This window comes from Eublepharis macularius, chromosome 12 (genome assembly GCF_028583425.1).
Source record: "Eublepharis macularius isolate TG4126 chromosome 12, MPM_Emac_v1.0, whole genome shotgun sequence".
NCBI lineage: Eukaryota > Metazoa > Chordata > Lepidosauria > Squamata > Eublepharidae > Eublepharis > Eublepharis macularius.
In genome coordinates this window covers 69,701,784-69,714,485 of record NC_072801.1, presented here as the reverse complement: position 1 = coordinate 69,714,485, position 12,702 = coordinate 69,701,784, and the positions used below count along the sequence as shown (strand labels likewise).

The following is a 12,702-nucleotide window of genomic DNA, read 5'->3' as shown; positions in this document are numbered from 1 at the left end:
GCCCCTAGTCCACAAACTGGTTCGTTTGGTTAGTGAAAAATTATATCCAGGTCAGAAAATCATCACTCTGGGCCAGCAGAAGGTCACTTCCAGGTCAACAGAAGGTCTGCAGGAAGTCCATCCCCTGTTTCCTAGGAAACGGATTGATTGGCACCAGGCTGTCTGCAGTCACGAACCAAAAAACGGACCAAATGAACCAGCCTAAAGTTCATGGCGGTTCGTCAGAAATGGGATCTGATGAACCGCAGTTGGTGAACCATGAACTGGCCTGGTTCGTGCTTAATTTTGGTTCATATTTCAGTTCATGCCCATCTCTACTAACAACCCCTCCATACATACCAATATATTATAACGCCCATAAACTGGTTTCAAAAGATATTGCACAAGCAGAAACACAAGTGGGGATACAATCATTTGACTTAGTGCAAGCAACTACCATGGTCTTTCCCGTACATTTCTGCTTCTGCAAGGGTTCTAATACAAAGAATTTTTTTGCTGGATCCAAATTATTGTAAAGATTGACTTACTCCATAGATCTTTCAGAGGAAACACTAAAACAACACAGAAAACAATCCTAAGCATAATTAACACTCTTTGGAGTCCATTGAAACAAACGGGCTTAGAAGAGAGCAATTCTGCTTAAGATTGTCCTATATTTATTGGTTACTTTCTCTTTATTAGCTGTTCCCTGTTGTTCAGCTCCGGTCTCAATATCATGATATAGCATTTGGGGGAGAAGATGCAGCCCAATAAGCCAGCACTGGAGACCAAGATGGAGAAGATCTCCACAGCAACCATGTGTTTTCCTTTGGTACTCAGATAAGTTGGAACAAAGGACACCCACACACTGCAAAACAGAAGCATGCTGAAAGTGATAAATTTGGCTTCATTGAAAGTGTCAGGCAGCTTTCTAGCAAAGTAAGCCACAACAAGACTAACAAGAGCCAAAAATCCCATATACCCCAGAATATAGAAGAACATGTTGGTAGAGCCTTCATTACATTCCACAAGGATTTCTTCAAGTGCAGAGTGCATATCAACATCAGGGAATGGAGGGTCAGTACAAAGCCATGCCACACAAAGACTTGCTTGAATAGATGAACAGAGGAAAACAACAGAGCTTGCAAACTGTTTCCCCAACCATTTCCTCATCTTGGATCCTGGCTTAGTGGCCATGAAAGCCCAAATGACTGTGATGGTTTTAGCCAGCACAGAAGAAACAGCCACCGTGAAGACAATTCCAAAAGCAGTTTGACGTAACTGGCAGGTCACAGACACTGGCCAGCCAATGAATAGCAAGGAACAGAGAAAGCAGAGCAGGAGGGAGATGAGCAGAGAATAAGTAAGGTTCCGGTTGTTGGCTTGGACAATGGGTGTATTCTTGTACTTAATGAAGATCCCAAGCACAACCATTGTGGTCAGAGAAAGAGACAGAGCTAAAGCAGCCAAACTGGTTCCCAGAGGTTCATCATAAGACAAGAAGCTTATAATCTTGGGATAACATCCATTTTTATCTTCATTTGGATACTGATCATCTGGGCATTGGAAACAGCTATCCATATCTTAGAGGGGAAAAGATACTATGTTAGTCTTTTGCACTTGCCATATTTTGAAATTTGCTGTGCAATAACTAAATGGAGATGATTGAAGGACTTAGAATATTATAGTAACAAATGGGTGATGTGGGGATAGGCATTGCCACCTGCTCTGCTCCTAATACCAGCTGGGTTAAGGCAGTGGTCTGGCATTGCCACCTTCTTCGCTCCTAATACCAGCTGAGTTAAGACAGGGGGTGAGTGGGCATTGACATCGGCTCTACTCCTATTACCAGCTGGGTTAAGGCCGGGGTCTGGTATTGCCACCTGCTCTGCTCCTATTACCAGCTGGGTTTGGCAGGGGGTGGGCATTGCCACCTGCTCTGCTCCTAATACCAGCTGGGTTAAGGTGGTGGGGGGCGGGCATTGCCACCTGCTTCGCTCCTAATACCAGCTGGGTTAAGACAGGGGGGTGGGTATGGCCATCTTCTCTACTCCTATTACCAGCTGGGTTAAGGCAGGGGGCAGGCATTGCCACCTGCTCTGCTCCTAATACCAGCTGGGTTAAGGTGGGGGCAGGCATTGCCACCTGCTCTGCTCCTAATACCAGCTGGGTTAAGGTGGGGGGCGGGAATTGCCACCTGCTCCGCTCCTAATACCAGCTGGATTAAGACGGGGGTGAGTGGGTGGGCATTGCCATCTGCTCCACTCCTACTACCAGCTGGATTAAGGCAGGGGTTGGGCATTGCCACCTGTTCTGATCCTAATACCAGCTGGGTTAAGGTAGGGGTGGGCATTGCCAAGTGCTCTGCTCCAGATCCCAACTGGTTCAAAGGGGGTGGGTGGGCATTGCCCCCTGCTCTGCTGTTGCTATCAGCTGGGTTAAGGTAGGGGTTAGACATTGCTACCTGCTCCACTCCTAATACCAACTGAGTTAAAATGGGGGTGGGCATTTCTACCTGCTCCGCTCCTAATATCAGCTGGTTAAGTTGGGTGGTGGGCATTGCCACCTGCCTTACTCCTAATACCAGCTGGGTGAAGGTGAAAGGCAGGCATTGCCACCTGCTCCCATCCTGCTCCCATCCTGGGCTTCCCACCATGGCACGTTTTCTGGAGGGACATGGTGCCTTGCCTAGGCTTCCCTCCATGGCAGCGCCCTCTGGTGGTGCACCAGGGTATAAAGTGAGTTGTCTGAAATACGCTTACTCAATTATATTGTAAGATGTATGCAAGTTACTGACAAAAGGAGCTTGAATCTCAAAAGTTTATCCCTGGAAACTTTTTGTCGGTCTTTAAGGTGCTACTGGATTCCAACCTTGCTCATCTTCTACAGATCAACACAGCTAACTTACCTGAAACAAATTACTGAAAAGTCATCCAGGCACAAGAGCAGGTTTTTATTATGCTGTTATTATAAGACCTTAATATTATGTTCATCATCAAATTGAAATGATTTGATCTTTCTATCTGACATTTGGTGCAGAGACTCCAGCTGATGTAGAATCTGGCCAAATTGGGGAGGGGAGATCCAAAGTAGCATCAGCCACTCAGTTGCAGCATCTCAAAATTTTTCATTGACATTGGGGTATTTTCTGGTTCCTAGTGTCATTTTGCTTTCCCAGGTCATACCTTACTTTAAACAGGATAGTAAATTGCATAGATCTCTCACACACCAAAAATGGTGAGTTGGAGAAGCAGTCCCTGAGCATCTGATTCTGATACTTATCTGCCAAGAGTGAAGGAGGATAAAATCAAGCCATTTGAAAACTATAAACCAAGGCCCACCAGAAGAAGTGATTGCCTTCCAGAGAATCCCTCCCCTATACAAACATTGCCTCCCAGTCTTCTTGTAGCAGGAGGGAAAATAGCATAGTATAGCCTGACCTCGTCAGATCTCAGAAGCTAAGCAGGGTCAGGATGGGTGACCACCAAGGAAGACTCTGCAGAGGAAGGCAATGGCAAACCACCTCTGCTTCTCACTTGCCTTGGAAGCCCCTTGCTGGGATCACTTTAAGTCAGCCCACATGCACACACTCTTCAACTTGCAAGGCTATCTGAGAGGAGACTGTGTTTTATGCTAGTGAAAGCTTCTGAGATCCCGAAGAACCAACAGGCATAACCTCCTATCATATACATAGGGATGGAATGCCCGGCAGTAAATGATCAAGTAATGTGATCATTTGGCAAAACCCGGTCAGAAAATAAACGTATCCATGGTTTTGAAAGATTAGGAAAGTTGTCAGAGCCTTAAATTTGCTCTTAAACAAAGGTGTGTTCATTTTTTAACCTAGAATTCTATATCCTCACTGTACTTTGGAATGGGATGTTTCTTACCCTCCTTGTCTGAAATCTTCCCTTCTGGACATGGTGAACAATCATAGCAACAGAAAGGCTCTCCTTCCTTCATTTGTCTGCTGTGACCTGAGAGGCAGTTGTCATTACACAAAGCAAGGGGCACAACCTGTCCATGAAAATGGAGACAAAACATGCGTTCCGTTTTTATTTTTTGCTCTCTACTTTTAAATCAACACTCTATTGCACTGAGATGCTGTGCATCAGAAGCCATTAAATGTATGTATTTATTTATTTGACTTATACCCTGCCCTTCCTGCGAGTGGGCTCAGGGCAGCTTCCAACAATATTTCAATAAATACAGTAAAAACGTTTAAACCACTTAATCCAAATAAAAAGACTCAGGACCCACTGATCAAACCAGGCTACCATAAAATCACTACAAGCCACAGGCACTGCCATGGTGTAAATCCAGGGCGGCCGCAAAAGGAGAGCAAAGTGGTCAGAAAGGGGGGACACAAAGCTGTTCCCTAATCAAAGGCCTGGCGGAACATCACTGTCTTGCAGGCCCTGCGGAACTGTAATAGGTCCCAAAGGGCCCACATCTCCAGCGGGAGAGCATTCCACCAGGCAGAAAAGGCCCTGGCCCTAGTTAAGGCCAGCTGAATGTCCCTTGGGCTGGGGACCACCACGAGCTGCTTATCCACAGAGTTCAAGGCCCTGCAGGGGACAAATTAAAGTGATTTGTGATATGCTATCTTGTAATAGGAAAGTATTGTGATCATAAAATATGAGTAGGAATCGTTGCGTGCGCTATACATTCCTTTGAGTAACTCAAAGACACGAACACTTGTCTTGCTAGATGGTGGCACCAATATCACAATTGAAATGTCAAGTGCTTTGTATGTGGGTTGGGTTGTTCCTTATGGAACGTAGGTCAGAAGCAAACAGGTTGTGGGAATCAAATTTTGGCCAGTATGATAAACATGATGGAAAGCTGTTCTGGTTTTCACACTGGGGTAAAAAGAGGGAGGGTTCCAAGAGGACCAAAAAGGAAACATCTCAGATCCATTCACAGGCTGCTTCCACATGGGTATTTTGTTGTTTTCTGAAGGCTCCATACATCATCCTCCAATCATCTACTCCACTGCTTTCCCCCGTTATTTCCTAACCATGTTTTCCTAAAAGATCACAGTCAAAGCAGAGTTTCTCATTATGTGGAGCATATTGCTGAACCTCCATGTCCTGATAGGCTCCACTTCAAAGTTCAAATCCCATCACAGCTGCAGCCCCACCCCACTTTAATCTATTTTTTTTCACAGTATGAGATAGCTTGACTCAATAAAGGAAGCCACATCCTCCACTTTGCAAGATCTGAGTAAGTCTGTTAATGGTAGGACGTTTTGGAGGACTTTCATGCACAGGGTTGTCATAAGTGGGAAGTGACTTGATGGCATGTAACACACACAGTATGTATGGAGCTGACCTGAAAGTGAAGGAAATCTGAGAAATGGCTCTCTCCCCCTCCTCATAGGCTGTGCTGCAATCAGTGCTCGGAGGCCAGAGTTAATCCTGCTTGTCCCCTCACCACTGAACCAACTACTGAGAGCTTCTTTGTAACTTGCCACGAACTGTTGCTTTGCTACCATACTCCAGAATGCAGACATGGCACCCATATATGGGTTAAATTAGGTTTCATTAAAGTGAATCTGCATTAATAATAATGCTCCCTCCCACATTCCTGCTTAGCCCCAAGCAGTCACTAGCTAAATCCTGCTTCATTCAACTGAGAATGGGTTTCTCTACACGAGAAGCCTAAGGGCCAAGCTACAAGTGATGAATGAGACTTGAACAGCAAGTGGATTGAGTGGAGAGCAAGTCGAGGGCAAGTGAACAGGGAGGAATACACTTGCCGTTCAAGTGTCATTCATCTCTTGTAGCTTGGCCCTCAGTGTGTGTTTGTCAAGTGTAGGGAGATTCTTGGAAGCATAGTTTTAAAAGAAAGAGCCTGCGGAGATCGCTCCTCAGATGTTGATTTCATCTTCGCTTCCCCAAAGGCTCTGTCGATTTCACCTTTCCAGTCTAAAATTATGTGGTTTTAGAGGGCAGCGAGGAAGGGAAACGGGCTGGAGCTGCCTTCCAGAGTTGGGCTTCGACCTGGAGAGGTTATAATGGGCTGAAGTTTCCCTTCTGGCATTTCACAGCCCCTTCACACAGCTCCAATGTATAGCAAATTCTTTACCCTTCCGCTGACTCTATCTTTTAAACTACCCTTCCCAGCTACCACTGCATCATCCAACACTTGTTCTTCATATGGCAGATGTTTCACATAGATAGACTCTGGGTGTGGTGGGATTGCGGCAAAAAGTCTGCAGATAAGAGGTTTGGCATGCTTAAGTAGCTGCTCCTGGCCTCCTTTATATTGGCTGGGCTAGCCAATCACTGCAGAATGACAGCACCTGAAGGCCTGGAAACTAGACTTATTAAAGAAGTCTAAACACAGACTGGATTAATTCTACTTAGAGGAATCTATGAAGCAATATGGAAGGAATTATCAGTGTTGGGTCTTACCTGGTTAAATCTGCTGTGCCATTTAATGAGTGTCTGATTAATGGAGAACTTGCTGCCTCGAGGAGCTTGGGGGTCCATTTTCCCTACTTTCACTCTCAGAAAGGATTTATTTGGGAAAGTAACCCAGTTGATAATATCAAATCCACCTTCCAATTCACCGTTCTCATTGAAGGACACCTTGTCCCCAGCGCTGTTGTTAAACGAGATGCTCCGCAGAAAAGGATGAAGCTAAAAGGAAAGAAAATTAAAGCAAATTACAGGAAAATGAAGCAATAGGGACCAGTGTGTGGTTTCTGATTCTTTGCATTGAAGTAGATTTCTGCTGTTTCTTAGAACTCTTACTTGTTTTGCCTGAATGCAAAGTTATGGGACTAGATCCATGGCCCTTTTATTCCAAATCCTCCTAACATTGAAGTATTTGTCTACCAGAGGAAGAGCCATATGATCTCTAACGTATGATATAAACATGGACTTTTCGTGATTTCTTGGAGCAATGGTCTGTTATGGAATTGCCATAGGGTTGCCAGGTGCCTGCCAAATTCCTGGAGGTTTGCCCCTCTACCCACTGATCACTGGAGATTGGCAGAAGGGGGCAGGCCTCTCAGCAAGTAGCCTGGGCAAATGGGAGCACACACTCCTGGCCACATGTGTGATAACATCACTTCTGGAAATGATATTCATACCTGGACCATGGGAGTGTGGGCATGCTTCACACTAGAGTAAAGATAAAGAGTCCAGTAGCACCTTTAAGACTTACCAATTTTACTGTAGCATAAGCTTTCGAGAACCACAGTTCTCTTTGTCAGATGCATCTGACAAAGAGAGCTGTGGTTCTCGAAAGCTTATGCTACAGTAAAGTTGGTTAGTCTTAAAGGTGCTTCTGGACTCTTTACTATTTTGCTACTACAGACTAACACAGCTAACTCCTTTGGATCTTCACACGAGTGACTTCTTTAAGAATTGGTCCAAAACACTATGTCCAAAAAGTCCAGGTGAGAACCCCCCCTCCAGTCACCAGAAAGACCTGAAACTCTACAAGGAATACAGGCTACCCTTCTAAATGCTTGCGATCAGGGCTTTTTTTCAGCTGGAACGTGGTCGAACAGAGTTCTGGAACCTCTTGAAAATGGTCACAAGGCTGGTGGCCCCGCCCCCTGATCTCCAGACAGAGGGGAGTTTAGATTGCCCTCCATGCTGCCAAGCGGTGCCAAATGTTGGAATAGGCAACTCAGCCTGCCTTTGGACACTGGGGGGCACTGCATGTCTCTTTGAATGTAATGTATTAGTCTAGCAATCTTCCACTCTCTTGTCTAAGGTGGGAACGCCTACTGACTCCTCCTCTCTTCCCTCTGTGCCTCTCGGGAAATTTTTCTCTTCCCACATGGTCTTCCAAAGAGCAAAGATGCAAATTCTCCATGCTCCTCATAGAGCCCTTCTTTTTGTCCACAAACCCACACCTACAACCTCGCTGCCTAGTTTCAGGCCGAGGCATTAGAATAGGGAATGTAACTCTTTAGATTAGGATCTTTTCCTTCTTATTACCAGAAGATATTGCTATGGAAGAAATCTGCTACAATAAACTGTAAGTTTTATCTTTCTATGATTTAGTCTGACACTTCTGACTAAATAACTCTGCTATGTTACTCTGCTAAGTTACTGAACTAAACCAAACTAAATATATATTTCCAATACCAAATGCCCCTCTCTTCCCAAAAAAACTGGATTTGATGTTTCATGATATCTGATGGAGAATGATTGAGTTTTGGACCAGATTAAAGTATTTCTTGTTCTCGCAAAAGGGCATCAGCAATGACATTTTCATAGCCTGTTACATAAACAATATCGAAATCACAGTTCTAAAGTGAAAAACTCCATCTGAGCAGTTTGCTGTTAGTTCTTTTTGATATAGGGGAACTAACAAAAGAGTGAATGGCTTCTCTGCAACTCAGTCTTCCTATTACATATGAGCAGCGGCCCTTTCCACATGTCCTTAAAGGGACAGTCCACTCACCGAATGCTGGCGGCTTTTCCCCTTGACTCCAGAAGTTCCATTTTCAAAAAGGTTGCAGGCTGTTTGGCTTTCATTTTCTCTGTGCCTTTCTGGGAACGTGTGAAAGTGCACTCCCATAAAAGGCACCAAAAAACCAGAAGCCAGACATCCTGCAACCGTTTTGAAAATGGAGACATCTGGAGTCAAGGGGGAAAGTCGCCAGTGGGCCATCCCTTAAAGGATGTGTAGAAAGGGCCAGTATCAGATTATCTGATACTGTATCTAAAGGCCACAGAATTGTCAAACATCCTTTTTCTATTTTTGTCAAAGTAACCAAGGTTCAGCATTATCAAAGCCTTGTGAAGTTTGCAGTATCTAGTAGATATCTAGTAGAATCCATTTGTAGATGAGATAAGCTGTTGGTAAATTGTCTGGACACCATGGCCTCAGCCCTTAATCCATTAAAGAAACATGAAATCTTCAGTCCATGAGAGATATTACCTGAAAACTTCCTGGCATAGAAGGCCCCAGGTTACCTTCTTCCACCTTTGTTCTGTGTTGAGTTCTGGATGAATACATAGCATGTAAAGAATGTGCCACGGCATGCACAGCATTATAAATGCTGTAGCTTTGGCTAGTCATGCTCATCTCAAAAAAAGGCCCAGGAAGAGTCTCCAGCTTCTCTTCTCCAGTGCATTTTTTCTTGTTTCGATCACTCTCATTATCACCATTTGGAAATAAACAGTCAAATGCCTGCTGCCAGAAGAGCTTGATGAAACCATCGCTCTCAGAGTTGGGATTCAGACTCTGAAGGAAATTTTGGAAGCCCTCAACCTCATTCCAGTGAAATGCAATGGATAAAGCACCATGGAGGATTTGTATATCGAGTGCTCTGTGAAATGTTTCTGATGAGAACTCCCAGTGGGCCGTCAGTACCCACACCTTTTCAATAGGCCTTGAATTTCTCAATACATCCAGTACTAGAAACCACAACATATTCATTGCAGTCCGATGGTCTGCATTGACAATAAATATATTGACACTGGTATTGGTTAATGATGTGGACATATCCATCCAATTATCTATCATGTCTGACATTGCTAAATATGCACTTGAATTTGGCACTTTTGCACTGACGGCAGTACAGATACCATTCTCGGCAAACAAACGTTCCAAAGTCAACACAAACTTTTCTCCTTTATCATCAGCTGCTGAAATGAGCCCAACCCACTTCCATTGGAAGTGCAGAAGAAGACGGACAATCCCAGTGTACTGATGTTCTTCACTGGGGACCATCCAGTATAAAGAAGAGACCAGAGTATTATCACTCACAGATGGATCGAATAAGCAATAAGCGACCTAAATAAGAAAAGAACAAATGTTTATCGCTGGCTACAATCACTTTTGGGTAGACAAATATTTTTCTCACTGATCATTCTTATCCTTCCGATCACAACCCTGGTGCACATGATAACTCTACATGTTCCACACAATCCCCTGATCATCTTCAGGGTGACCAAGTAGAGGAAGTGGTCACACATACACTTCCTCCCTGTGATCGGTGATGACATTTTTGGAATATTACTGATCACAGGGAGGGAGAATTCACATGGCCACAGCCTCTGCACTGTCACCCCTGCAGACACCCAACCAGGTGATCATGAGGATATAATGGTGAGGCCAGGCATTCACTCCTGCTTTCCATCCTCACTCATTCACTGAACTCATGGGGTCGTCTTATGCACCGTGTTGCAGTTGCATCCCAATATGCCTCCAACATACATAGTTTTTCTCCTCATTCTGATCTCACTGCTAGAGTGTTGCTGGCGAAACATGGAAATCACTTCTGGTCATGCTGGAAGTGATGTTAGCATGTTGCATCACTGGCAGTCACCCTCTCCTCTCCTGTTGAACAGCTGACCTGCATAGCCCAGGTGAGCCTGATCTTGTCAGATCTCAGAAGCTAAGCAGGGTCAGCCATGGTTAGTAATTGACTGGGAGACTTCCAACGAAGACCAGATTTCCAGAGGCAGGCAAAGGCAAACCACCCCTGTTACTCTCTTGCCATGAAAATCCCATGAGGGGTTGCCATGCCAACTCTGACTTGAGGGCACTCTCCACCACCACCACCATGAACAGCTGAGCAATGGCAGGAAGGGTCCACTGGGGGATGGGAGATCTTTGCAACCCTAATCCTGGGCTAATTAAGCCTCAGGGCCAAGCTACACATGACGAATGACACTTGAACAGCAAGTGGATTGAGAGGAGGGCAAGTGAACAGGGAGAAATACACTTGCCATTCAAATGTCATTCGTCATGTGTAGCTTGGCCCACAGAAACCCCAGGCTGAGAAGAAAGTGACTGGGGCTACCTTTCCTTGTTGGGCACTCAGAGAGAGAAGGAATAATAGACGTAACCCCAAAGGAGGACGAGGAAGATTTTGGTGATGCAGCCTCTCCAACCTGAGAACAGGTGATGGAGTTTGAACCTGATGCATCTCCCTCTCTGGGAGACTCTATCGTGACATTAGAAGAGGTTGCACATCCAAACATGATTGTGTCGCAGTGTCTTCCTCATGCCAACTAAATACTCTACTGGTTTAAATCCACTGCCTCACTTTAAACAAATGAACTAAGGACCAGAAACTGATTTGCAACTATGCAATCATAAATTACATGGTTCCTGGGATTATGTAAATGTCTAATACGAGCCATTTGGACCCCTTTTAAGATCAGCAATTCATCCTAAACCTCACCATTATCTTTGCAAAGTAAATAAGCCCAGCTTACCTGTGGAGTCTTGTAGATGCCTAAGATGGTGGCTATGTGGAGAGAGATTTCAGTGTCCAGCCCCCCAATCACAGCTGCCAGATTATTCCAGGTGTCACATTTGTAGTTGAGGACCAAATTTTTCTCATTAAAGAGAAGGTTCAGGGTATGCTGATAAGTCATCCTTGCATTGAAGTAACTTTCATAGATATGGAACCCCAAAGTGTGGTTGGGTAAGATCTGGGGATTCTCATTAACCTCCTTAACAGCAAATACCAAGGCCAGGACATGCTGGTAACTCTTCAGAATAAAACTACACAAAACGACAAAAGATGCATAAAAATGACACCCTGCCTTCAAGTCATAGGTGACTTATGGCAACCCTTAGTGGTGTTTTCATGGCAGGAAACTAACAGAAGCAGTTTGCTATTGGCTGCCTCTGCAAAAGAAGCTCACAGATTCACTGCGAACGGAGTTGGCACCGAGTGCAAGGATGAATGGAGGCATGGCTAGGTCAGAAGAGGAGGAGCAACATGGTCAGTGCCATTCATGATGATCCGTCGGCAGGAGCAGCATGTTCCCCACCCACCCACCACTCTTCTTGGGCAGCAGGGAAGGTTGTCACAACTTTATGGGTTGGCGGGTTTGAAGCTCTGGGCCGGATCCTAACAAGGGTGAGTGGGGCATTTGGGCAGCTCACCCCTATGGATTGGGAGGCAATGGCTGACCAGCATGGCTGGTGGCGGAAGAATGCTTGCTGTGGTACACCAGCATGGGGCTGGAGTGATATGCATCGGACAGCGAGTGGGCCTTTCCAATGCCAATGAGGATCCGTTGCCCATATGCCTGGCTAATGTTCCATCTAGCTGTAACCAATAAATTTGTGGCCATTCCAACCAAGAGATGGTGTGTGTCATTTGCCAGAACTCAGACTGATATAGCACACAGGTGACAACTTTTGGTCTTTGATGAAAGTCTCCTATCCAATTACTAACCAAGGCCAACTCTGCTTAGCTTCTGGAATCAGGATCTCTTAGACTACTCAGGTCATAAACACCTTCAGACACTCTATCCCATTCTTTCCTGTTAATACAGTAATAGTAATATCTAATTCAAAGTATGCTGCATTGGTATTTTCCAGACAAGGACAGGCTGGTGTAATTTCTCTGTGGCTGCAGTGGCTGCCAATATAGAGCAGTGCCTCTATAGAGCAGTGATTTAACAGTATTATATCAACATACCATTATCCCCAAATATGCATCAGGTTCCCAACTTTCATTTTTTTTAAAAGCAAGTCTCTAGCTCATTCTGTTGTAGAGGTACACTTTTCCCACATATAAAAAGATCTTTGAAGATATGACTTTCATTTTATAAGAAAATAGTGCATTAATTTGCAATCTGTGCTTACAAAGACTAAGATCCCATATGCATGGAGTAGGGGGCTGCGTGTATAAATAGGCATGTATGCGTACTTCCGAGTTGTAATCCTCGGACCCTTGCCTTAATGGGGGCCATTTTTGGGCCTCCACTTTGGTTTCTAATATAG

General features: G+C 44.7%; 1 protein-coding gene across 1 annotated transcript; it reads right to left on the bottom strand.

The window, feature by feature from the left end:
• Nucleotides 1-663: 663 nt before the first annotated feature.
• On the bottom strand, nucleotides 664-11,339 carry LOC129339709 (vomeronasal type-2 receptor 26-like). Its single transcript, XM_054994289.1, has 4 exons — nucleotides 11,178-11,339; nucleotides 6,399-6,626; nucleotides 3,870-3,996; nucleotides 664-1,562 (listed from the first exon to the last, which is right to left on the bottom strand). The coding sequence occupies exons 1-4, from the start codon at nucleotides 11,337-11,339 to the stop codon at nucleotides 664-666; spliced, it is 1,416 nt and encodes a 471-aa protein (XP_054850264.1).
• Nucleotides 11,340-12,702: the final 1,363 nt, after the last annotated feature.

What these genes read in the sequence shown, in the direction of transcription:
- LOC129339709 (XM_054994289.1), bottom strand. Translation starts at nt 11,339, where the DNA reads ATGACTTATCAGCATACCCTGAACCTTCTCTTTAATGAGAAAAATTTG. An exon ending in GCATCTACAAGACTCCACAG is followed by an intron (nt 6,627 to 11,177) that starts GTAAGCTGGGCT and finishes CTTTCCTTTTAG; the next exon opens with CTTCATCCTTTTCTGCGGAG. An exon ending in GGCACAGCAGATTTAACCAG is followed by an intron (nt 3,997 to 6,398) that starts GTAAGACCCAAC and finishes TTTCATGGACAG; the next exon opens with GTTGTGCCCCTTGCTTTGTG.